Source organism: Mustela lutreola, chromosome 15 (genome assembly GCF_030435805.1).
Source record: "Mustela lutreola isolate mMusLut2 chromosome 15, mMusLut2.pri, whole genome shotgun sequence".
Taxonomy (NCBI): Eukaryota; Metazoa; Chordata; class Mammalia; order Carnivora; family Mustelidae; genus Mustela; species Mustela lutreola.
In genome coordinates, this window is record NC_081304.1 from 56,669,517 (window position 1) to 56,694,594 (window position 25,078).

Genomic DNA, 25,078 nt, shown 5'->3' on the forward strand with positions numbered 1-25,078 from the left:
GCTTGGAGACCTTCATTGCCAAAAACACGTTTTGCCAAATACGTTTTAAGAAGGAGGAGGAGGCTACGTGTTTTCCATATTTGACCCTATAAAAGGACCCTCGGAATGGGCAGGACTTGTCTTTCCTCATAAAGCTGCAAGGTGAGTGTGCGTGAGGACAGGGTCTGTCTGAGGACGGCAAGCGCTCTCTGGCAGCCCAAAGCCCTGCCCCACGTCCTGGCCCCCACCACAACTGGCAGCCCTTCCAGACAGGCTCCAACTTACTCCGTAGCAATTTTAATTAGCTGTTTGAGTGTTCCCAGTCATTTCCTGATTCTCACATTAAGAACTGCGCTATTATTGGGAATGGTTAGAGTCTAACCAGAAGAAATTTGCTCTTTTTCTTACAGTTCTGACCCACTTCCAGGTTGCATTTCTAAGGTAAGGTACTGATTTTTTTCCCTCATTCTTCACAGGGTGCAAGAAATCTTCCACAGTGGTTGGAGAGTGCACAGGGGGCTATAAAATGAAAGCATTTTCATTTCATGGTTGATCATGTTTCCCTTGAAGAATTCTGAGAGGGATTTTAGAAACTTGTTCTCATTAAGTTATATCCTCTGCAATACCTGAAAATGCTTTCTTAGAATTTTGAGTTTTATATACAATTTTTTTCTATTTTTTGCATTGTAGTCTGTCTTTTAAATAACTTATGACATGCAATACATTTTGGTGTTAGTTATAGAGAAAATATAAATTTCCTATATTATAGATTTTCCTCAGCACCATATACTGTAAAAACAAAACCAAAAACCAAAAAAACAAAAACAAAACCTGAGATGCTGTCTGGATGAATTGAGTCCCTGCACCTTGAAAAAGTAGCCTCAATCCTCATGTTGTTTCACAGTCTATAAAATGGGAAAAAAAATTTAAATGCTCTGAAAAATGATTATGAGCATTTTTAGCAACACAAAGCATTTTTGTGTTATCCAAATCACCACAGTTTGGGAAAGAATATCTTTATTATTATAAAACAAATTACCTCTGATTATTATTAACAGGATTAATGAATATTAAAGTGGCAAGAGATGGAAGGATCCTGAAAAGAAAGTTTTGTGAAATTTTTATGAGAATCTCAGTAATAAGGAAAACATAATAATATTTTATAAGGTTTTTAAAAATATTAAGGACAACTGAAAAAGCCAAATTTGTCAGAAGTGTGGAAACAAGAGAAACTGATGTAAAATAGAATTTATTTTTTTAAAGATTTTATTTATTTGATAGATCACAAGTAAGCAGAGAGGAAGGCAGAGAAAGAGGGGGACCAAGCAGACAGCCCAATGTGGGCCTCGATCCCAGGACCCTGAGATCATGACCTGAGCTGAAGGCAGAGGCTTAACTCACTGAGCCACCCAGGCACCCCAGAGTTTTTGTTTTGTTTTGTTTTGTTTTGTTTTGTTTTTAACAAAACAATGTAAAGCAAAGCTCCCTACAGTTCTGCTTTCTTTGATCAGGTAGCCTTTGTAAATCTATAAGGAATCCAAATCTATAATGAAAAGATTTTCACTACATACAAATAGTTCCCGGAATTTTCACAACATAAGCCTATTGTATCTTTAATTCACAAAGCCAGCTTTGAGCCCTTCCCTGTATTCAGCATGTATCCTAAGAGTCACGAAGGATGCCTTGAAAGAGAGGTGCTCCCCGCCTACAGGGTGCTTATAATCCATCTGGAAGATAAGAGCTCTCAATGATAAGAGCCGGAGGACACCTGCCATCATCCTCGCTTTGTGCTCTGTATAAGCTAATCACAGCGCGTATATAGAAATTAACATGCATACCAAATATAACAGAGAATGCAGCTAAAATATCATATGGCAGATGAGCCAGAAACCACAGTCTCTTTGCAAATGCTCGATTACCTATCAGCTTTGGCACAGAACACGAACGCTGACATTTCATCTCCAGCCAAGCCAGGGAGGTCATACTCCACATGAAGCTAAAGCGCTCAGTTCCTCAGTGATTCAAAAATGTTTCCTTATTCTAAATGTGCAATCAAATATCTGAATTTCCAGAATATCTTTTCTTTCCCTCCCAGGCAGGGTCTTCGCGACTGGGCTGAGTTCAGCAGCCATGAGTTCAGACCAGGAAATGGCCATTTTCGGGGAGGCGGCTCCGTACCTCCGGAAGTCTGAAAAGGAGCGCATTGAGGCCCAGAATAGGCCCTTTGATGCCAAGACATCTGTCTTTGTGGTGGATCCCAAGGAATCCTTTGTGAAAGGGACCATCCAGAGCAGAGAAGGAGGGAAAGTGACGGTGAAGACCGAAGGTGGAGCGGTGAGTGGAGCCCCTGGAGCTGGCCCTGTTCTGTCAGTTCTTGTGTTTGGTCTCTCGACTCACCTGAGCCGTTATCTTCCCCGTTTTCCAGACTGTGACAGTGAAAGATGATCAAGTCTACCCCATGAACCCTCCCAAGTACGACAAGATCGAGGACATGGCCATGATGACCCACCTGCACGAGCCCGCTGTGCTGTACAACCTCAAAGAGCGTTATGCAGCCTGGATGATCTACGTGAGTTCATTCTCATGGCCTTCTGCTCAGACAGCTGGTTAACAGTTTTGAAAAAACTGAGATGATTATACTCCTTTTTTTTTTTTTCCTCATTTTTGGTGTAGACTTACTCAGGCCTCTTCTGCGTCACCGTGAACCCCTACAAGTGGCTGCCGGTGTACAATGCAGAGGTGGTGACAGCCTACAGAGGCAAGAAGCGTCAGGAGGCCCCGCCCCACATCTTCTCCATCTCTGACAATGCCTACCAGTTCATGCTGACAGGTCAGTGGCTCAAGTGTTTCTCATACAAATTATTTAACCACCTAGAGTCACACAGTGTTAAAGCTAAACAGATCTTCAGAGATAATCTAATCTAAGCCCCTGGTTGTACAGAAGAGTTAACTGAAGCACAGAGAGGTACATGCTGTCAGAGCTGGAGCTAAAACTGAGCTCTCTAGACCCCACCTCTTTGACTTTACCAGGCCACGCCTCTGCTTCTATCTTTTGAAACTTAACTTGTTTGTATTCTCCGCAGAAATACATAATTTATGGTATAGATTTAAGTAACAATAGTTAAGATTAACTAACTATGGAATCATATTGTCTGAATGGAAATGAAAAATCCTTCTGTGCTCAAGTTCCTTGTTGACTACCACTCTGATGCTTTCAGGAGTACTGTCACCTCTAACATCATCAGAGACCATCCCACAGAAGATAGCCTCTTGAATGAATGAATTAATGAATGAATGAATGAATTGAATGAAGATGGTGTTTGAACATGCACAGAAACATAAGTTGTTTTTTGCCCCCTTAAAAGCGTTTTTGTTCTGACTGGGGCATTCTCCTCACCTGATCTTTCTTTGCCCTGATAGCACACTTTTGACAGGACTGATCAGAGTTAGGGTTACGGCCTATGATACTTTCTCTCCCCCACCTCCCCCATTCTGTGAGTCCAACTGACTCATTTAGAAACCAAATCTCAACTTTGGCTTGATGAGCACTATTTAAACCTATTAAACTACCATCCAAATCCTTCATATATTCTGCATTTTTCACTCCTTTATGCATGAATCAGCAGAGAGTATGCTTCTGAAATCCACAGCAGACAACTACAGAGTATGTCTGGCTTTGGAAAGTACTGCTCATTCTTTTAAACCGGAAGGACACACTTAACTACGAGGGCTTAAGGAATTTCAGATATAACAACATTTTATGTTTCTCTTCAACTTAAAATGTTTAAGAATAATATATATAACTTTACAGTAATAAATTTTTAAACTCCATTCAAAATGACACAGTATTTATAGTCAATGCCCCAAGTGTTTCCCTATAGAAAGTTCTGTTTGCGTAACTGGTATGATGCTGATTGTCCACTGTCTTTCTCCTAGATCGGGAGAATCAGTCCATCTTAATCACGTATGTATTACTATTCTGGGATATATTGGTATTTTATTCGCATGGGGAGAATGCCACACTAAAACGAATTAGTTAGTGCTCGTGCTGAAGCAATGCTGTTCAGCCTGGAACAGGATACAGTTTGTGCTGTGTCGTAGGGTTTAGACTGCATCAGAATGTAAAATAACAATCGCCTAAACTTTGTCATATGCTAGTCCAGTTTTAAAAGCTGCCCAGAACTTTCTTAAGAGTAGGGGTTATAAATCCTTTCTCTGTGCATGGCCAGGACCTGGTACACGGCAGTGAATAACATATAGCCATCTGAACACTGAGCCATTTGGGATTATTCCCAGTGGCCCACTATTTAAGGCCTACTTGAGAAACATCTAGTCCTTCAAAGACTTCACTTGAGCCATGTCTTTTGTCTAAGGAAACTGAGGAACTACATTTGTTGTTTTTTATGTTTTCATTTTCCACATAGCCGTTGGGTGGCTGCCTCTTGGACCCCCAGCCCAGGTCACAGCACCTACAAACAAGACTGGCACATTTTCAAGAAATATGTGTTAGGTGAATAATGAATGAATTCCCCTACTTTTTGTCAGTGCAAAGCAACAGAAATAATATGAGCTATAGTAGGCTGAAGAGAAGAGTGGGGAGAAACTGACAAAGACATATTAAAAATGGGTGCGTAAGGTAGTAAATGCTGATGATGGAGGTTCTTTGATTTGTCACACAGCTTAATTCCTCACGTACGTTTGGTCTCTGTTTGACAGTGGAGAATCTGGTGCAGGGAAGACTGTGAACACCAAGCGTGTCATCCAGTACTTTGCAACAATTGCAGTCACTGGGGAGAAGAAGAAGGAGGAACCTACCTCTGGCAAAATGCAGGTGGGTCTGGGATCAGACTCCAGACTCTCAGGGCTCTCAGGAAGTCTGGAGCCCGGGAGATAAGGACCGCTCTTGCCTTTGCAGGGGACCCTTGAAGATCAAATCATCAGTGCCAATCCCCTACTGGAGGCCTTTGGCAATGCCAAGACTGTGAGGAATGACAACTCCTCTCGCTTTGTAAGTCTCCTGGTCACAGAGGGATCTTCTCAGCCCTTCCATGCCAGAGAAAGCATGTTTGAATTATCATTTCCATCTCATTTTTCTTGAGTGCTTCAAGTTTTGTATGTAACATCATCATTTTTATTTGCAAGGGTAAATTCATCAGGATCCACTTTGGTACCACGGGAAAACTGGCTTCTGCTGATATTGAAACATGTGAGTAACAGGACCTCCTAAACAGAATCTACGAATGACAAATGATGGTCTGGAGGAACATTTTGCAGCTCCTGCTGAGCCCAGGGCCTGTGAAACACCAGTCTGCTGCCAAACATGCCCGTAGTTAATGCCCTCCTATCCATAGCCCACAGTGTGCTTTATCCCAGTCATGAACTAATGACTCTATAAGAACTGCCAGGAGCCATGGGGCTTTCTGAGATATTCCAGCCTCAGAACAGATTTCAATTTTCTCTAAGAAAACACTAACACTAGGGTAAATGAGTTGCCTTCAAGTTGAGAATGGGTGATTTCTTCCTAGCCTGAGGCTTGATAAATGTTGCTCTCAGTGGTTCCTCTATAATAAAGTGAGAAAAGACCCTGAGGAGGGAGGGGTTCTCCAGAATCAATTATATCCCAAATGTCAATGATCTTCTGCATGAGAAATGTCTATGTCTTGGGCCAGGCATGCTTTAGTCTCTTTCTGGAGGTGGTAAGAGCACCTGTGATGGCGTTTATAGAGGCACAATATGTAGCCTATGTTGTAGAGGCACAACACTCAGCTGAAATCACAATAGGCCAGGGAGATTTTTTAGTTAATTATCCCAAATTCCAAAATCACTTCAGGAACTTTGCAATTTTTCCTCCTGACCAGTGTCTACTTTTCATTGCAGATCTTCTGGAGAAGTCTAGAGTTACTTTCCAGCTGAAGGCGGAAAGAAGCTACCACATTTTCTATCAAATCATGTCTAACAAGAAGCCAGACCTAATTGGTAAGAAGGAGCTTAAATTTATAAGGTAGAAGTTAATCACTTTATTAACAACTCCTGATGGAAAACATACCCTGAATTCTATGTACCCAGAAATGCTCCTGATCACCACCAACCCATATGACTATGCCTTCGTCAGTCAAGGGGAGATCACAGTGCCCAGCATTGATGACCAGGAAGAGCTGATGGCCACAGATGTAAGTCACATATATAGTTTTTTTTTAATCCATTATGTATGAAATGACAATAACACTCCTCTATAGGTGTGGTTAAGGATAAGTTATATATTCTCCTGAATAAATTAGTGTCTTCTGCCCTAACTTTTGTCCTCTCATCTTTCCTGGCAGAGTGCTATTGACATCCTGGGCTTCACCTCTGATGAAAGAGTCTCCATCTACAAGCTCACAGGTGCTGTGATGCATTATGGGAACATGAAGTTCAAGCAGAAGCAGCGTGAGGAGCAGGCTGAGCCAGATGGCACCGAAGGTAATACAGACAAGATCATTCCAAATTCATGTCTTCTTTATAGTTGAGCTTCTGATGAACGTATGCATATTCACCCCCATACAGATTTTCTATAGAATGGTTCACTCATCACTCTATCCCCATGAACTGTGGGACCCACAGTAGGTCACACAGGGTGCCTGAATTTTGTCTCTGCAGTTGCTGACAAGGCGGCCTATCTCCAGGGCCTGAACTCTGCTGACTTGCTCAAAGCCCTCTGCTACCCCAGGGTCAAGGTCGGCAACGAGTACGTCACCAAAGGCCAGACTGTGCAGCAGGTGAGTGTGTGACCTCAGTGAATGATACCTGTCCCAGGCCTTCACAACATGTCTTCAGTAGCACCAACAATCACTACCCTGTCCACAAAGGTGTACAACGCCGTGGGTGCTCTGGCCAAGGCCGTCTACGAGAAAATGTTCCTGTGGATGGTCACCCGCATCAACCAGCAGCTGGACACCAAGCAGCCCAGGCAGTACTTCATCGGGGTCTTGGACATCGCCGGCTTTGAGATCTTTGACGTGAGTTGTTTGAATAAATGGCCTTTGTAAGGCCCTTCCATTTTGTGTCTTCTTTGCAGAGTCCCCACTGGATTTTCCAGACTCACTCCAACTCTTGCTCTTTGTAACACCCAGTTCAACAGCCTGGAGCAGCTGTGCATCAACTTCACCAACGAGAAGCTGCAGCAGTTCTTCAACCACCACATGTTCGTGCTGGAGCAGGAGGAGTACAAGAAGGAGGGCATTGAGTGGGAGTTCATCGACTTTGGGATGGACCTGGCTGCCTGCATTGAGCTTATTGAGAAGGTTCGCTTCCTTTTTTCAGGTCACGGATTATACCATTGAGAAAAATCTTAGAAGACTTCAACTCATAAATAAAATCAGGAAAAGTCCTTCTTTTGCTAATTCTGAGGGAGATATTCTGGTAAAAGGAGAGTGAATATTTTCTCTAGCAACCAGAAATCTCCATTTCCCGATAGTTGGCAATGCAAGACCTTATATTTAAAACCACCTTTCTCTAAAAAAGCATACTATAAAGAGTATTTTTCACTCATTTTCCCTTTGTCATTCTTAGATTCAGTTTTACTGGCAACTGAAATGTGAATTTCTAATACTTAAAGCAGAGGCTCTCAAAATTCAGTTTGAGACTCATCGCAAGTGTTTAATAAAACTGCGGAATTCCCTAATCTCACCCCTGGGAAAACTCTTCGGGAAGTGTAGGATGGATCCTTAGAATATGCATTTTCACCAAGGGTTTCTGATCCAACTAGTTTGCAAGTCAAACTTGGGAGAAATGCGGCTGTGGAGCCGTGGGGCAAGACATAAACTCCAGGAGAGTATGGCGTTTGCTCCTCTCCCTCACCATCACATCCCAGAGCCAACACAGAACTTGGATCTCAATAGGCACTCAATAAATATTTGCAAATGTAACGACTTATGAACCAAGGGATGAATTTTCATTAATTGTAAGAAATTAAAGGATGAATTTACTCAAATAGGATCAAGATGTCACATATTATTTCTACAAGCAGACAAAATTGAAAGGCATTTGTTTCTTTTCATCTTTTCAGCCCATGGGTATCTTCTCCATCCTGGAAGAGGAGTGCATGTTCCCCAAGGCCACAGACACCTCCTTCAAGAACAAGCTCTATGAGCAGCACCTGGGGAAGTCCAACAACTTCCAGAAGCCCAAGCCTGCCAAAGGCAAGGTTGAGGCCCACTTCTCTCTGGTCCACTATGCCGGCACCGTGGACTACAACATTGCCGGCTGGCTGGACAAGAACAAGGACCCCCTGAACGAGACCGTGGTCGGGCTGTACCAGAAGTCTTCATTGAAGACTCTGGCTTTCCTCTTCTCTGGGGCAGCAGCTGCTGAAGCAGGTAAATTCCAACAGAAGTCATCCTTTATTTAATGTGTCAAACACACACTAAGGAAGCCTGTGCAATGATTGCTTGTGCTCTCTCTAACCACCTTAGAGTCTGGCGGTGGCAAGAAAGGTGGCAAGAAGAAGGGTTCTTCTTTCCAGACTGTGTCTGCTCTCTTCAGGGTATGAAATGCCTTTGCTATGTCTTATTAGATTCAGGGAAAGGGACATAATCTTGCAAGGATTCCAGAACCGGACATGACTCTAGAGACAAGTCAGTGGGTGGTGGTAGAGCAGTTTAGAGACTTCGGGGTTGTTTGGAAGAGACAGATCAGTATATAGGAGACAAGGTTTCAAAAGGGATGAGAGTAAATTGCACAAGTCAGCATCAGATGGTAAAATTAAATTGGGGGGCCAGGAAATAAGGTCATTGACATTTAAAAGGTTCTGCTAGAATAGGACTAGGCAAAACATGAGACTTGCTGGAGACTGTGAGAGCCTCCAAATGATGTACGTGCCTAGGTGTATACTGGCTCAGAACTGAAGTGAGTGGACTTTGAAAGCTGATGACAGAAGATCCCTGCTGGGAATTGGAGACTGATTCTAAACAAAGGAATTAAAAAACCAGATGCAATAAGAAATAGCTCTTAAAGGAAAATTTACCTTTCTTAGGACAATCCCATCTGTAATAACAAAAGCTTTAGTTATTCTGAAAAACCAGTATTTCCACAAGTTGGAAGACTTCTTCTCATACCTGGTAACATGGCTGTTGGTGTTCTGCCAATTCCCAGAGTGAGGCACTAAAAGGCCACTTTCTGTGGAATGAGCAGGAGGATATAGCTCTATAATTAGAATAAGGAGTAAGAATGTGATAGAGAAGCAGATACAATTGAAAATAGGGTAAAGAAAGAAATTAGAGATTTGGAAGAAGACACTGAATTATTTGTAAAGCTCAATCACACAGCTAGACCGGAGAGTCTGGGTAGAATGTTTCCCTACATTTAGAATATCATACTCAAGCTACAACACACACTAGGAAATTCAGCAGCAGTGACCGCTTCAATGACTAACAGAAAAGTATGTTTATCATGCACGAAAACAGGAAAAAGAAGGACATTTTGAGAATGTGGAAATTCCAACTCCTCATTTTCAAATCTGGACACATTCAGATAGTGTTTGAATTAGATATTATTGGATCCTATAACTAGATACTATTAGAGCTGAGCGAATATCACAGATATCACAATGATTATGTCTGTGAAGATAAATATACAGAAACAGTGCTTTTTCAAATCAAATATTCATAAATTCCACAGGAGAATTTGAATAAGCTGATGACCAATCTGAGGAGCACTCACCCCCACTTTGTACGCTGCATCATCCCCAATGAAACCAAGACTCCAGGTAAGACCCACCTGTTGCCTGAACAAACTCCAGGATGCTTGCCTTAGACCATGAAATGAGGCATGTGTGCTCTTCCTCTTAGGGGCCATGGAGCATGAACTTGTCCTGCACCAGCTGCGGTGTAACGGGGTGCTGGAAGGGATCCGCATCTGCAGGAAGGGGTTCCCAAGCAGGATCCTTTACGCAGACTTCAAACAGAGGTCAGACTCTCGCACTGCAAATTATCTGAAGAGGTTCTTTTAGTTTAATTGTTTCAATGGAAAAATCCTTTATACTTTCTATTATAATTGAAGAAAAGAGAAACACATTTGGCAGGCGCTGTATTGACAGGCCAAAATTTGACACCCTCTGATATACAGAGAATGAAGACATGGTTATGATTTCTTTATTTATTTATGTTTGCTGGACTATACAGAGTCTACATCATTTCTATAGTAAGGCAAGATGTCGTCTTGTTGGTGACAACAGCTCTATCATTTATTTTCTTGGCCTAAACAGATACAAGGTATTAAATGCAAGTGCTATCCCCGAAGGACAGTTCATTGACAGCAAGAAAGCTTCTGAGAAGCTTCTTGGGTCCATTGACATTGACCACACCCAATATAAATTTGGTCACACCAAGGTAATGGTCTCTAAAGCCTATCTGATGCTATTCTTGTCCCTGTGAAGTTTCTGTATAGTGTCTGATCTGCAACTCCTCCCATGCATAGGTCTTTTTCAAAGCTGGTCTTCTGGGACTCCTAGAGGAGATGCGAGATGAGAAGCTGGCCCAGCTGATTACTAGAACCCAGGCCAGGTGCAGAGGGTACTTGGCAAGAGTGGAGTACCAGAAGATGGTGGAGAGAAGGTATTAACAGAGATACTCTACAAGTACCCTTGACCCTTCTAACTCTACTTCCTGTTGGAACCTGACTTTGACCACTTCTGCTCCTATCACAGAGAGTCCATCTTCTGCATCCAGTACAATGTCCGTGCTTTCATGAACGTCAAGCACTGGCCCTGGATGAAGCTGTATTTCAAGATCAAGCCGCTCCTCAAGAGCGCAGAAACAGAAAAGGAGATGGCCAACATGAAGGAAGAGTTTGAGAAGACCAAGGAAAACCTTGCAAAGGCTGAGGCCAAAAGGAAAGAGCTGGAGGAGAAAATGGTTGCTCTCATGCAAGAGAAAAACGACCTGCAGCTCCAGGTCCAAGCTGTGAGTATCAGAGCCCATTTCTTGCAATCAGATGCTAACATTTTGGCTCAGCAGTTGCTGGAGAAAGGTTTAGATTCCACCTCACTAAGGGACTATCAATCTTTCCAAATTCACAACTCCTTAGAAGTTCTACACAATCCCAGACAGAACATTACTACCAGGCATTGTGGTAGGATCTCTTGCTGTCGAAAAGGAAAAAACAAAAGCACTTCCCTTTTCCCCCTAATGTTTTTACTAGCAAAATTTGAGCAAAAAGTGAGGTGACCTTTGCTCCATTAGACTCTCCCTACTGAAAAAAGCACATAAGACCAGGGAAAAGAAAAACAATATTTACAGAGGGAGGGAGGAGACACTGTGATGGAAATGGATCAACTTGAAACCAATATGAAACCAACTGACAAACCAATATGAAACCAACTTCTCAACTCTATCTTTAGAAACTCTCCAGTACCTGAAATAATAGAGTCATTGCAAGGATAATGGCAATACTTTCTACAGAGTGTGTCAGTTTTTAGGTAAAGCGTGAGATACTCTCGTATGGGTTGATATGGTTTGATATTCTTGTTCCAATGTCCCAATAAACATCCAGAAGATTGGGAAGAAATATTTGATCAAACACAACTGTCTAACCCACTTTTGTGATTCAGATGATTTTGACTCTTCAAAAAGTCATTTGAAAAGAAACTTTCAGTTTGCTACTAAGACCAACAACCTAAGCCCTGAGAGTGACCCAGTAGTCCTCTGAATTCAGAAGCAAATTGACACTGGTCCAGTTGGGTATTTATACTTGGAACACTCAACTGGAAAATTTAAAGAAAAATGAGCTACCTGTACATACCTAGGTTGGCATTGTGTCTTTCCCTATAGTTCATGTACAACAGGGTTTCCTAAATTGAGGAGAAAGGTTCATCACACCTTGGAGAGCCAGTTAGCTACCGTAGGGCATATCTAAGGTTAGGTCATATCTATGGTTAGCCACCATAGGGCATATCTAAGTTTGGTCTGAGCATACTCCTCTCTTTTGAGAATAGTATGACCACTTTTCAGCACCATTCTCTCAACTCTCCACATTTAATAAATACATGAGGACATTCCAACTGCTAGGGATACAACTTGAAGGAGACATGGTCCTCCTCCTACAGAGTTTCTATTCCAACCCTTATTCCTTCTCATGAGAAACATGCTCGCTACTTCTCTATGCACCACCTTCGAACATATTCAGCTCCCCTTATTTCTTCCATGTGTTCCCTGTAATTCCCAGTTACTCTGTAGGACATCTTCCCTTTAAGACACTTTCTTTGTATTACCCCTCCCTCTGGGCAATCCACTGGATACCCAATCATTTTGTTTTCATACACTAAGCTTTCTGGAAATAAATATTAAATAAAGAAAGGTGACTAATCTGAAATTATATACCAACACATTAAATGTAGGTGACATCATGTAAGGGAGGAAAAAGTTTTCCTGGACCCTCTTAATAAGGTCCCTGGGTGGGTTTGAATATTTAAAAACCAATCAACAGGAGAGAAGCATGTTGATTTTTACACGTATATGTAAGTCTTTACAAGAGACTAAAGACCCAAAGAAGTAAGCAGAGCAAGAAGCTTGTATATCCTTTAGACAAATGATAGATTTGTGAAGAACTGACAAGACAAAGGGGTTTGAGCACAGGCTAGTAAATGGTGAAGAAGTAACTAAAGAAGATAAATGTTAGTTTAACAAAGATTGTTTATGCAACCTTCTTGGCCCCCAGTTCCCATCTCTGGTGATAAGAATGTCTTGTTTCCTCCTAGTACAGGAAGGTACTTTTCACATGTTTCAGGGAAGAAGGATGAGGGGAGGAGGTCAGAATGGGCTTCCTACTTTAGCCATTTTCTCAAATGCCTTCAGTTTATGGCATACAATATGCCAAGATGCCGTATTTAGGGACAGTATGTCCTGAACCTCATCATTAGCAAATAGAAGTGTATCCTAATTTCACCAGGAGCCCTGACTTAAATTCTTTTTTAAAAAGATCTGCAGTGCCATAATAAGTGCCCAATAAATATCTCCTAGATGATGGAAAGCTTATAAAAATTAACTCAAGGGTTTAAAACACAATTTACTTATTTGGCTTCAAAATATTAAAAAAAAACGAAAATGTCCAGAGAACTAAAATCTAAAAGTGTCTATTATCCCTTTTCAGGAAGCAGATAGCTTGGCTGATGCAGAGGAAAGATGTGACCAGCTGATCAAAACCAAAATCCAGCTGGAGGCCAAGATCAAGGAGGTGACTGAGAGAGCAGAGGATGAGGAGGAGATCAACGCTGAGCTGACAGCCAAGAAGAGGAAACTGGAGGATGAGTGTTCAGAGCTCAAGAAAGACATTGACGACCTTGAGCTGACCCTGGCCAAGGTTGAAAAGGAGAAGCACGCCACAGAGAACAAGGTATGCATCATATTCTGTTCTACCATGCAGACGTTCTACCACCCTACTAACATGCTTTAGCACAGCTACCATTTCTCTTTTTAATTTTTTAAGGTGAAAAACCTCACGGAAGAGATGGCAGGTCTGGACGAAACCATCGCAAAGCTGACCAAGGAGAAGAAAGCCCTCCAAGAGGCCCACCAGCAGACCCTGGATGACCTGCAGGCAGAAGAGGACAAAGTCAACACCCTGACCAAGGCTAAAATCAAGCTTGAACAACAAGTAGATGATGTAAGCCTAACATCATGTAAAAAAATAATTTTTTTATTTAGTAATAAAATCAGCTTGAGTTTACATTCTAATGATATAATGGGTACTTTTCAAGAGCTTCCAATGAATAAGTAGCGTAGAACATTATCCCTGATTCAAGGTCTAAGATGGACACCCATGGAGTCAAAAAAATCAATAAAGAACGTTGTAGGTAACAGACAGTATGGGTAAAAAGAAATAGGGGAAAGGAAGGTTATTCTGTTTATCAGGAAAAGCTGTACAAACAAAATGGGTTTTGGTTGGGATCAAAAAGCAAATGGCCAGAAAGAAACAGAGACAGTACTCTAAGGGGCGAGCAGAGCAAGAGCAAAGTAGTAGTAAATATCTAGAAGGTTTTCTCTCACAGTGAGGAAGGGGATTCCAAATAAGGAATGAGCAAGATGCATTGAGGGTTAAATGTGATCTTATAGCGAGTAGAGAACCCACTGTAAATATGTGAGTAAGAGAGGGCCTGGAAGAAGTCATGGTTTAGAAACATTGCTGCAGTGTCTACAGGTATGGTGAAACACTAGTAACAGTGGTTTCCAGTGGGGGGATTCCGAAGGGATGGCATTTCCCTAGCAGTTTACTATAATCATATGGTAATGAGGTATGGTTCACCTTCTAAGTGATGACTCCTCAGCAAAGGGAATGGAATGGATGGAACAAATTAGTCTTATGAATAGAAAAATCAAAAATAAGCTGTGGGTTAGACAGGAGTCAAATGTTTACAAGGCCAACCCTCGATGAAAGGTGGTAACATTCCAGGAACTGTATTCATGCATTATTAACTTTTAGCTTGAAGGATCCTTGGAACAAGAAAAGAAAATCCGAATGGATCTAGAAAGAGCAAAGAGGAAACTAGAGGGAGACCTAAAATTGGCTCAAGAATCCACAATGGATGTCGAAAATGATAAGCAGCAACTCGATGAGAAACTCAAAAAGTAAGCAATGAGGACAAAATTTTCAATGGGAAATTACTATTATTATATCTGTGACTGACATAAAATGCTCCTCCAACAGGAAAGAGTTTGAAATGAGCAATCTGCAAAGCAAGATTGAAGATGAGCAGGCCCTTGGGATGCAGCTACAGAAGAAGATCAAGGAGTTACAGGTGAGTCGGACCCCCCCACTCCTTCTGTGCATTCCAGGAATCAAAACTGTCATGAGTTGGCATTCACGTTGATGTGTCACCCATAGGCCCGCATCGAGGAGCTGGAGGAGGAAATCGAGGCAGAGCGGGCCTCCCGAGCCAAAGCAGAGAAGCAACGCTCTGACCTCTCCCGGGAACTGGAGGAGATCAGCGAGCGCCTGGAGGAAGCCGGCGGGGCCACTTCCGCCCAGATCGAGATGAACAAGAAGCGCGAGGCCGAGTTCCAGAAGATGCGCAGGGACCTGGAGGAGGCCACCCTGCAGCACGAAGCCACGGCGGCCACCCTGAGGAAGAAGCACGCGGACAGCGTGGCCGAGCTCGGGGAGCAGATAGACAACCTGCAGAGGGTCAAGCAGAAGCTGGAGAAGGAGAAGAGCGAGATGAAGATGGAGATCGATGACCTCGCCAGTAACATGGAGACTGTCTCCAAAGCCAAGGTGCAATCATGGTTTAAGTCTTAAAGAGATTTCTATGAGACAGGGGTGAGTGAGAGGCTCAGGAATCCTTAGTAACTGGCAGGAGACTACATACAGACAGTGCAAGCAGGAGACAGGCAGGAGCAAGGGCACTTGGGTGTGATAGGCCAAGCGTTCAATTTTTGTTGTGAGAACAGCCACACCCAAAGAACAGTAGGGTGGGAAGTTAAGCTCTTCCAAATAAAAAAATACCATTGGACTATACATTCTGGGATTTTAAAAACACCTCACCTTGATAAGGTTTCTGTTTTTCCCCTTAAGCACAAATAAATTGCTCCTCAAAAAAATTGCCCAGAATTAAATGAAGTATCATTATTCTCCCATCAGAGACAAAACCAGTTGAGTACAGACTTGAATTCACAAAGCAGTTCACTGGTGGCATGTTTGGACTATATCACTTGTTACTCTTTCCTTAATAATCTTAGGCCTCTGTAGTGTGTGTTTGTAAAGATAGTGTATTATCACAGGGCCCACAGCCCCTGTGGAGTGCTCAAATTATGAAAAATTCCTGTGGTCCAAATGCTTGCTTGAGAAGCTTTCTACCACCTTCTGAATGCAGGGGAACCTTGAAAAGATGTGTCGCACTCTAGAAGACCAGGTGAGTGAACTTAAGACCAAGGAAGAGGAGCAGCAGCGGCTGATCAATGACCTGACGGCTCAGAGAGCGCGTCTGCAGACGGAATCAGGTGGGCCATTTATTAGTGTTGACCTTGAATGACAAATTTCCTTTGGATGCTTAATTCGCTGGAAAACTCTGCACTGACTTATTGAGATCACATATTACCCTCCTGGGAGACACCTGTCACCACCACTATGAACAAATCACTGACCACTGTCATAGATTGCTTTCTTTTTTGTTGTAATCGTGACTTTCATTAAAGAGATCCAGGCTCTTCTGTTTCTACACATTTTAAAGCACATTTGACTTTAATCAAGTTATCAAATTAAAAGTGTAGCTTCATAGTATTTATTTGCACTTTTCAAAATGCTCACACAAGTTATTTATTACTTTATTACCCTCAACAGTCTGTGTAATGTAATACACATATTAAAGATGACAGGAGATGGCAGTGATGAAGTGACTGTCCAGGAATGCTTACTCCTCTCTTCTCCCTGAAGTCTGGCCAAATGCTGCTAGCTCGCACAGTCACGCAGAGAAATTCAGTAGTACAACCCAGCCCAAGAGCCTTAAGTGATGATTGTAGAGTTTTTGACTATCCAAATTGGAGAGTCTCTGCATTTCCTCTGTCCCCTAATCAAACCATCCAACTTTACCAAATTTCCACCTCCCCAAGTGAGAGGTAATAAGATGGAAATTATTTTATGGGTCATCTGGACTACTAAAGTGATAAGCAGGTCAATGTTGAAGAACCACTTTACTCTTTCACATGCATTCAAGTATTGTTCTTTCTAGACAAAGTTCAAAGTCAGGCTTTTATTGTTGTTATACAGGTAGTTAGTAGACTTCATGAAAAAAAAAAAAAACACCTGTATTCTCAGGGCACCTGGGTGGTTCAGTCATTAAAGCATCTTCCTTAGACTTCGGTCATGGTCCCAGGGTCCTGGGATTGAGCCCCATGTCAGGCACCCGGCTCTGCAGAGAGCCTGCTTCTCCCTCTTCCTCTCCCGTTGTTTGTGTTCCCTCACTTGCTGTCTCTCTGTGTGTCAAATAAATACATAAAATCTTTTTTTTTTTTAAGTCTGTATTCTCAAAGTATCAAAATCCTCCTTGTAGACTCTTTTCTAAGTTCCTTCTTTAACTTAGTGGCATGCAAAAAAAAAGAAAGTTGTGATTCTTACTAAATATTAACATCTCTTGTTACATGCTTCTTGACCAATTTCTACTGTGATAAATAATCTTCTTTTAAAGATTTATTTATTTGACAGACAGAGAGAGCATAAGTAGGCAGAGTGCTAGATAGAGGGAGAGGGAGAAGCAGGCTCCCTGATGAGCAGAGAGCCTGATGAGCAGCTGGATCCCAGGACCCTGGAATCATGACCCGAGGCGAAGGTAGCCTTTTAACCAACTGAGCCACCCAGGCTCCCCTGTGATATATAATCTTACATATCTTTCAAAATATCTTGCGTTGCTACTAAGTATGTAATCAGCCTCCAAGCTTTCCATACTTCTCATTTTTACATAGATTTGCTCATCAGAACTGAAGTGGAGCTTGGTGGCTTGCTGTAATCTATACTCCCCAATGTATTTCAAACTCAGGTCCCTTTCCCTGCTCCAGTTTTTAATCCAGAGCTAATTTCCAAAGTGAGGTTGAGTTTTCTCCATCTTGGTCTTAACAGGTGAATATTCACGCCAGCTAGATGAAAAGGACTCCTTAGTTTCTCAGCTCTCAAGAGGCAAACAAGCATTCACACAACAGATCGAGGAACTGAAAAGGCAGCTTGAAGAAGAGATAAAAGTAAGCCCTACTTGTCATTACCCTATTTTTCAGGTTTTATTTCTCTTACTTCTATAGATTGTCTTCTGATGGCTTATAGGAGCCTAGGGACTAAATGTCACTTTAAAGATATCAAATTAGGTCTCTGATCTCTATGTTCTCAGGCCAAGAGTGCTCTGGCCCATGCCCTGCAATCAGCCCGCCACGACTGTGACCTGCTGCGGGAACAGTATGAGGAGGAGCAGGAGGGCAAGGCTGAGCTGCAAAGGGCAATGTCCAAGGCCAACAGCGAGGTGGCCCAGTGGAGGACCAAATACGAGACGGACGCCATCCAGCGCACGGAGGAGCTGGAGGAAGCCAAGTATGTCCTAGACTTAGCAGAAATGAAAATATCTCTGATAACAAAGCATATCTGCCATAAGCACTGTATGGGAAAATGTCTATTGCTCCCAAAACAAATTTGAAAAGCCAAGGAAAAAACATGCATGATCATAAGTCAAAGCAAGACAAACATTCTAGGCAGGAAGGAAAAGAAATTAAGCGAGAAGGCAGAAAAAAGAAAGCAAACAAGGCAAAAGGAACCTGAAGGACTGCTCTTAAAAAGGGGAACTTTTGACATCTTTCTAGCCACAAAGTTGTAGACAGAGTAAGTGTTAACTGTACTCCCCTGTGCCCTTCCTCCCTCTCAGCCACTAATGGGAAAATCAGTTCAAGGTGTTAGCCGTGTAAGGGAAAAAAATAACTGGGCCTCAGAACACAGCTCCTCCTTCTGAGATGTAAAAACATGGTTATTGGTAGGGGAACAAAGACATATATTGTTAAAGACTTAAAAAAAACAAGTTCTGCAATAAGAAAGGAAACACATCATTTCATAAGGGACCAAATATTCAATGCAATCAAACGGTTCAAGATTGAACTGTAAAAACAGAGAAATCTGGACAAGAAGAAACCTACTCATTCAACAGAAATTTCAGGAGAGATCTAGTTGTTTATCCTGTGACCCATGTACAACTATGTAGTTGGAATCATGGTGTCTGGATGCCTTAGAAGAGCATCTGAGTGGAGCTCACCAAACAAAATTGATATTGATTTGGAAAAGTTTATTTTTATTAAATGATTACTGTAAACCAAGAAAAATAAGGGACACAATTAGCCAAAACACAATTAGCCAAAATCAAGTATATTTGATTTGAGGTCAAATTCATTCATTTAAATTCAATTCACCCAACATTTGAGCATTTAATATGTGTGACAGCCTACAAGAAAACAAAGATGAGCAACATACACACTCTACCCTCTGGAGATGAAAATTCAGTGGAGATAAGACAAAGATAACAGTAATTCAAGGCAGATATTATTATTCTATAGAGGAGAAGTAAACCAGCCATCTTGATGGGGAAAATATTGCTTGCGCTGATAACAGACAGCCTTAAAGCAGGAGTATGAAGTACGGCAGTGTTGAAATTTATACTGTTTTGAGTATTTGGTTCATAGGAAAGTAAGAATGAGTTAACACAGAACTGGGCCTACAAAACAAGCTGGAAAACCAAAGTATTGAGCGTCTGGCTGTGGAAATCACTCTTTTGTACCTACTTTGAAACATCCAATTCTACAAATGGCCATTCACTTCTCTTGTCCTTATTTTACTTTTTAGAAAGAAGCTGGCTCAGCGTCTACAGGATGCCGAGGAGCACGTAGAAGCCGTGAACGCCAAATGCGCTTCCCTTGAGAAGACGAAGCAGCGGCTCCAGAATGAGGTGGAGGACCTCATGATTGATGTGGAGAGAACCAACGCAGCCTGTGCTGCCCTGGACAAGAAGCAGAGGAACTTTGACAAGGTAACTCATATTTTAGCCTCTGGCTCAGTATTCAACACAGGATGGAAGCCAGCCTGTTACTTTCAGTGTACATTACTCGGATCACGTGAGGGCTGTTCTCAGTAGCTCCTACTCCACAGGAGGCAGTGGAGGGGAACAATGCCTATGGTTTCTACTGTTCTCATAATGATTTGACAGTCCCAGATCACCTCAACTCTGACAAGTGCCAGAATACATGGTGCCCCCATCCCATCAACTTTATCCATTAAATTTCTGAACCATTCTTTGCCCCTAGATCCTGGCAGAATGGAAACAGAAGTATGAAGAAACTCATGCTGAACTTGAAGCTTCCCAAAAGGAGTCCCGCTCCCTTAGCACAGAGTTGTTCAAGATTAAGAATGCTTATGAAGAATCTTTAGACCATCTTGAAACCTTGAAGCGGGAAAATAAGAATTTACAACGTGAGTACATTTCACCTTTTCTGTAACAAAAGATTTGAAAAAATATTTTCCCTCACTGAATAAACTTTTATATTTTTATTCACCAACAGAGGAGATTTCTGACCTCACGGAGCAGATTGCAGAAGGAGGGAAACGTATCCATGAACTGGAGAAGATAAAGAAACAAGTGGAACAAGAGAAGTCTGAACTTCAGGCCGCTTTAGAGGAGGCAGAGGTAGAAAATTTATTGTACCTTCTAAAACAATTACAAGAGGAATTAGAGTCCATTGCATGCAAGAATTGATGAAATTCTTGAATTAAGAGGAAAAAAAAAGTAATTCTGACTCTGTGTACTCTGCATGAGGATGGAGAATCAACAATGCAAGCAAATAACGCACCTGTATGTCAGGAACTGTGCTAGACACTGAAAATAAACTAAGATGAATAAGTTAAGGTCCCTGCCCCCTGCCCTCAAGGGCATTATCTAGCTGGGGAGACAAAAATATATAAAACCAACAACTCATTATAGAAATTTCCAGAACAACAGAAAAATATGTGTTATGGCAGCACAAGAGCAAGAATGAATTCCTATTGTTAGAATACTGTAAACTCCCATTCCCTGCTAATGTCACCCCCTGCTGTCATTAAAGGCATCTCTCGAACATGAAGAGGGAAAGATCCTGCGCATCCAGCTGGAGTTGAACCAAGTCAAGTCTGAGGTCGACAGGAAAATTGCTGAGAAGGATGAGGAAATCGACCAGCTGAAGAGAAACCACATCAGGATTGTGGAGTCGATGCAGAGCACCCTGGATGCGGAGATCAGGAGCAGGAATGATGCCATCAGGCTCAAGAAGAAGATGGAGGGAGACCTCAATGAGATGGAAATCCAGCTGAACCATGCCAACCGCATGGCTGCAGAGGCCCTGAGGAACTACAGGAATACCCAAGGCATCCTCAAAGTAAGTACGTTCAAAAGATGGCCCCAAGTGGCTGGGGTGACCGCAGCCCCGAGAACGAGGTGTCCCAGTGATCGTTCATCCCACAGGACACCCAGATCCACCTGGATGACGCCCTGCGGGGCCAGGAGGACCTGAAGGAGCAGCTGGCCATGGTGGAACGCAGAGCCAACCTGCTGCAGGCCGAGATTGAGGAGCTGCGGGCCACTCTGGAGCAGACTGAGAGGAGCAGGAAAATGGCAGAACAGGAGCTCCTGGATGCCAGTGAGCGTGTCCAGCTCCTGCACACCCAGGTGAGTGTAACACAATAGTGAAAAATACAAAGGAATGAAAATTAAATTCCTGTTCATATCTTGGTATTACCTAAAAATGCATTCATAATGTTTCATGTAGGATGAAATTTAAAATACTTATATTTGTGGGTTAACAATATCTATACTGTGACATCCAGTCACATTAAAAACATAGTGTCATCTCAGATAATTCATGAAACAAGGAGGGATACTAATTACTTAATTAATTGGTTTGTGAGTTCATTAAAAATCTGGCATCTTAATTTTTCTCTCAAGTACTAAATATTTCTAAATTTGATATTTTAACCAGAACACGAGCTTGATCAACACCAAGAAGAAGCTGGAGACAGACATTTCCCAGATCCAGGGAGAGATGGAGGACATTGTCCAGGAAGCCCGCAATGCAGAGGAGAAGGCCAAGAAGGCCATCACTGATGTGAGCAGAGGGCAGCACGGTGGTGGTCAAATCTGAATCCTGATGTGCTCGTTCAGCTCTCTCAACTGGTTTTGTCTTACCACTCATCAGGCAGCCATGATGGCTGAGGAGCTGAAGAAGGAGCAGGACACCAGCGCCCACCTGGAGCGCATGAAGAAGAACCTGGAGCAGACGGTGAAGGACCTGCAGCACCGTCTGGATGAGGCTGAACAGCTGGCCCTGAAGGGCGGGAAGAAGCAGATCCAGAAACTGGAGGCCAGGGTGGGTCTTCTGATCAGCATATTTCCCACCTCATTCCAATCCAGTTCTTGATTTTGAGTACCTTATACTGCTGAATGATTGGGACATACAGAATGAATAGAAATGTTCCTTCCTGCCCAAGAGCTTTTAAGGGTACAACTAGACTAGGGCATCAAAATACACATAAAGCAGAGTAAAAGAAGCACTGCAAGTCATTTGAAGAAACAGAAATACACTGAGTGAAAGGATCACTGTAAATGTTTTTTAAAATACCTATCTTCTTGCAGGTCCGTGAACTTGAAGGAGAAGTTGAAAGTGAACAGAAGCGGAATGTTGAAACTGTCAAGAGTCTACGCAAACATGAGAGGAGAGTGAAGGAACTCACTTACCAGGTAAAGAAAATGGCCTGTCTAGGTTTTCACCCTAGTCTGCAAGGGCTCAAAAAGCTAATGTACAACAAAATGTTCATGGTATTTGCACTTTCAAGAGACCCACCCTCCAAAATATTATTTCAGACTGAGGAAGACCGCAAGAATGTGCTCAGACTCCAAGATCTGGTGGATAAACTGCAAGCGAAGGTGAAAGCTTACAAGAGACAAGCTGAGGAAGCGGTGAGTTCTGAACCCCTTGGAGTCATCATACAATCCCTCCACCCAGCCCCAGACTTCAGTATGGCCAACCCAGCTTAGTTAGGGGAATGAAAGGAGAGGAAGGAAGGATACAATGAGGAAGGATCAAAGGAAATGGGTCAACAATGTTCTGAAGAACAAGAAGAAACCAACCACTTGATGAGCCAGGGGACACTTCCAGGAAAGGAGAAGAGCAACACAATGCTCTTAAGAGGACAAGAGTCTGGTTCAAGGAGCAGAAAGAAGCACAGGGAGCAGTAGAGAACAGGTCAAGGAGCAAAAGAGGAGGCGGATCACAGGGTCTTCTAGGTCTTGGTAAGAAGTCTGGATCACATTCTAAGTACAATGGGACACTAGGAAGCCACAGGAGGGTTCTAAATTATTCAGTCATGCCCTGGTTTATACTTTTTAAAAAGAATATTCTGGATACATTGTGGAGAATAGACTGCCCAATAACATAGGTGGGTACAGGATGACATTCTAGGAAGCTTTTCAGGTAGGCTCGTGGCTTGCCTGAGGGCAGTAGTGAAGCAAATAGAGAAGAGGGAAGTGATTCAGGGTACATTCTGGAGGGAGAAACTATCGGATGTGCTAACTGGTTGCCCTGGGAGGTAACAGAAAAGAAATCAGGGGTACTTCATCAAGTTCACAGTTTGAGAAACCAGTTGGATGGTGCAACAAAGACTACAATGGGGAACTAAGGGAGGGACAGATTCACAGGGCAAGAAAGAAATAGGAATTCTGTTATGGAAACACTCTTTGAAATGCCAACATATACAGAAATGAAGGTGACAAGGGAACAGTTAAGTCTGGAGCTCAGACTGTCTTGCTCATGTTCAGACCAATGGGTTCTTGGCACTCCACCTTATCTCATTTCCCCAACCTATGATTTATTTAAAATAATAAATACAAAATTTTCTAAATATGTAAGAATGGTTATATATACCTACTCATCACAAATTAGTTCCTCTGTTCATTAGTGGTTTTCATTATTTGGCTGACCTCTAAAGTCTGGGGTGGGAAGCAGGGCATAAAGGGGGAGAGAGAGTGACTTAATGTGTGTCTCTAACCCCTACTTCTCTCATCTGTAACAGGAAGATCTGAGGTTTTATTCACACTCTACTATTTAGTAATCCTAAGTTTTATTAATTTCTGAACTTGAATGCCATATTTTGAACTGTTGTCAATAAGCCTTTTAAAAAAGAGCAATTACTAAAGACTAAACCCAAACCGACCTTCCCAAATTCACTGCTTATCTGTTCGAACATCATCAGAGACTACTGAAGAGTATTCTGGGAAACAAATTTTGTTTCATTTCTAAATTGCATTAAATGGCAATAAGTTACACTCAAATACTCAAGGGGCAATAATTAATATTCAAGGCTAATAGCTTGATATAATATAGGCTTTTTTTGAAGGTTTTGTTTTGTGTTTTAGAAGGTTTGGTTCATTCACCAAACTCTGGCAGTGGGGAGGGGGGAGAAGAGGTTGGAAACCTGACATATTTAGTAGTAGCTCTAAGATGTTTACATGTTCAAAAGGAGAAATTTTAGGAATGTTGATAGCAAATGTCACCTGTCCCCCTGCCCCTCCTTCTTATCCATGAGTTCAAGAAGCATGAGAGGAGTTAATACAAAAAAAAAAAAAAAAAAAAATTCAAGAGCTTTAGTCTAGTTTTTTTTTTTTTTTTTTTAAGGTTTACTAGAGTGAAGCATTTTTAAGTAAAAAGAAATTTGAGACCAACTGACCTAAGAAACTAGAAATTCTTAACTCTTTTCCCTCCTAAATGCATCTCCATTCATTCTCAGGAGGAACAATCCAACGTCAACCTTGCTAAATTCCGCAAGCTCCAGCACGAGCTGGAGGAGGCTGAGGAACGGGCTGACATTGCCGAGTCCCAGGTCAACAAGCTGCGGGTGAAGAGCCGGGAGGTCCACACGAAAATCATAAGTGAAGAGTAATTCAACGAAATGCTAAACAGTGACCAAGGAAATGCACAAAATGTGAACATCTTTGTCACTCTGTTTTCTACATTGTTTTTTTGCAGATAAAAAATTTATCCGCAAATAACTTGTGAGACTCTTCCCCTGCCCAGCTGTGTCAATTAATCTTTTTCTGCATCAAGAAAAGAAAGAAAGAAAGAGAGAGAAAGGAAGATTTTTGGCTTTTATCTTATGGAGCAGGATTTAGTCACCAAGAATAAAACATGATAGGAACAGGCAGGCCAATCCCTGATAGTGAATGCCACACTTGTCTCTGTGGGGAGCAGATGAGGCCTAGAGGTGGGCATGAGGCATACAGAACATAGCATATGATCAATCTCACTGGGCAAAACACCAGCTAGTTATCAGAAAAGGCTGATTTCTGTTAATGAAGTAATTTATTTTAATCTCAAGATTGAGTAAAAATAAAATAGTAATTACCTACATAAGATAAATGAAACAGTAAAACATTTGGACACTCAAAAATGCTCCAAATGCAAACTCTCCACTATAAATATATCAACTATTAAGTCAGGATTAGGATCCCTTGAGAGTGAAATACATTCTGCGGACTTTCTAGTTCTAGAGATTTTTAGTGTTTTTTTCCCTGCAATAGGTTTAAGTGGTT

At 42.0% G+C, this 25,078-nt stretch overlaps 1 protein-coding gene across 1 annotated transcript; it reads left to right on the forward strand.

The window, feature by feature from the left end:
* The first annotated feature begins 311 nt into the window (after positions 1 to 311).
* Positions 312 to 24,538, forward strand: MYH1 (myosin heavy chain 1). Its single transcript, XM_059147303.1, has 39 exons — positions 312 to 420; positions 2,075 to 2,313; positions 2,405 to 2,548; positions 2,653 to 2,809; positions 3,916 to 3,943; positions 4,696 to 4,810; positions 4,895 to 4,987; positions 5,122 to 5,185; positions 5,857 to 5,955; positions 6,046 to 6,149; positions 6,300 to 6,438; positions 6,616 to 6,734; positions 6,825 to 6,974; positions 7,089 to 7,259; positions 8,024 to 8,333; positions 8,430 to 8,500; positions 9,634 to 9,721; positions 9,804 to 9,921; positions 10,220 to 10,343; positions 10,432 to 10,568; positions 10,661 to 10,916; positions 13,102 to 13,344; positions 13,438 to 13,614; positions 14,431 to 14,576; positions 14,656 to 14,746; positions 14,833 to 15,222; positions 15,821 to 15,947; positions 17,560 to 17,678; positions 17,822 to 18,018; positions 19,312 to 19,495; positions 19,770 to 19,935; positions 20,025 to 20,149; positions 20,565 to 20,873; positions 20,960 to 21,163; positions 21,474 to 21,599; positions 21,690 to 21,860; positions 22,127 to 22,231; positions 22,355 to 22,450; positions 24,277 to 24,538. The coding sequence occupies exons 2-39, from the start codon at positions 2,110 to 2,112 to the stop codon at positions 24,427 to 24,429; spliced, it is 5,820 nt and encodes a 1,939-aa protein (XP_059003286.1). The 5' UTR covers positions 312 to 420; positions 2,075 to 2,109; the 3' UTR covers positions 24,430 to 24,538.
* The last annotated feature ends 540 nt before the right edge of the window (positions 24,539 to 25,078 follow it).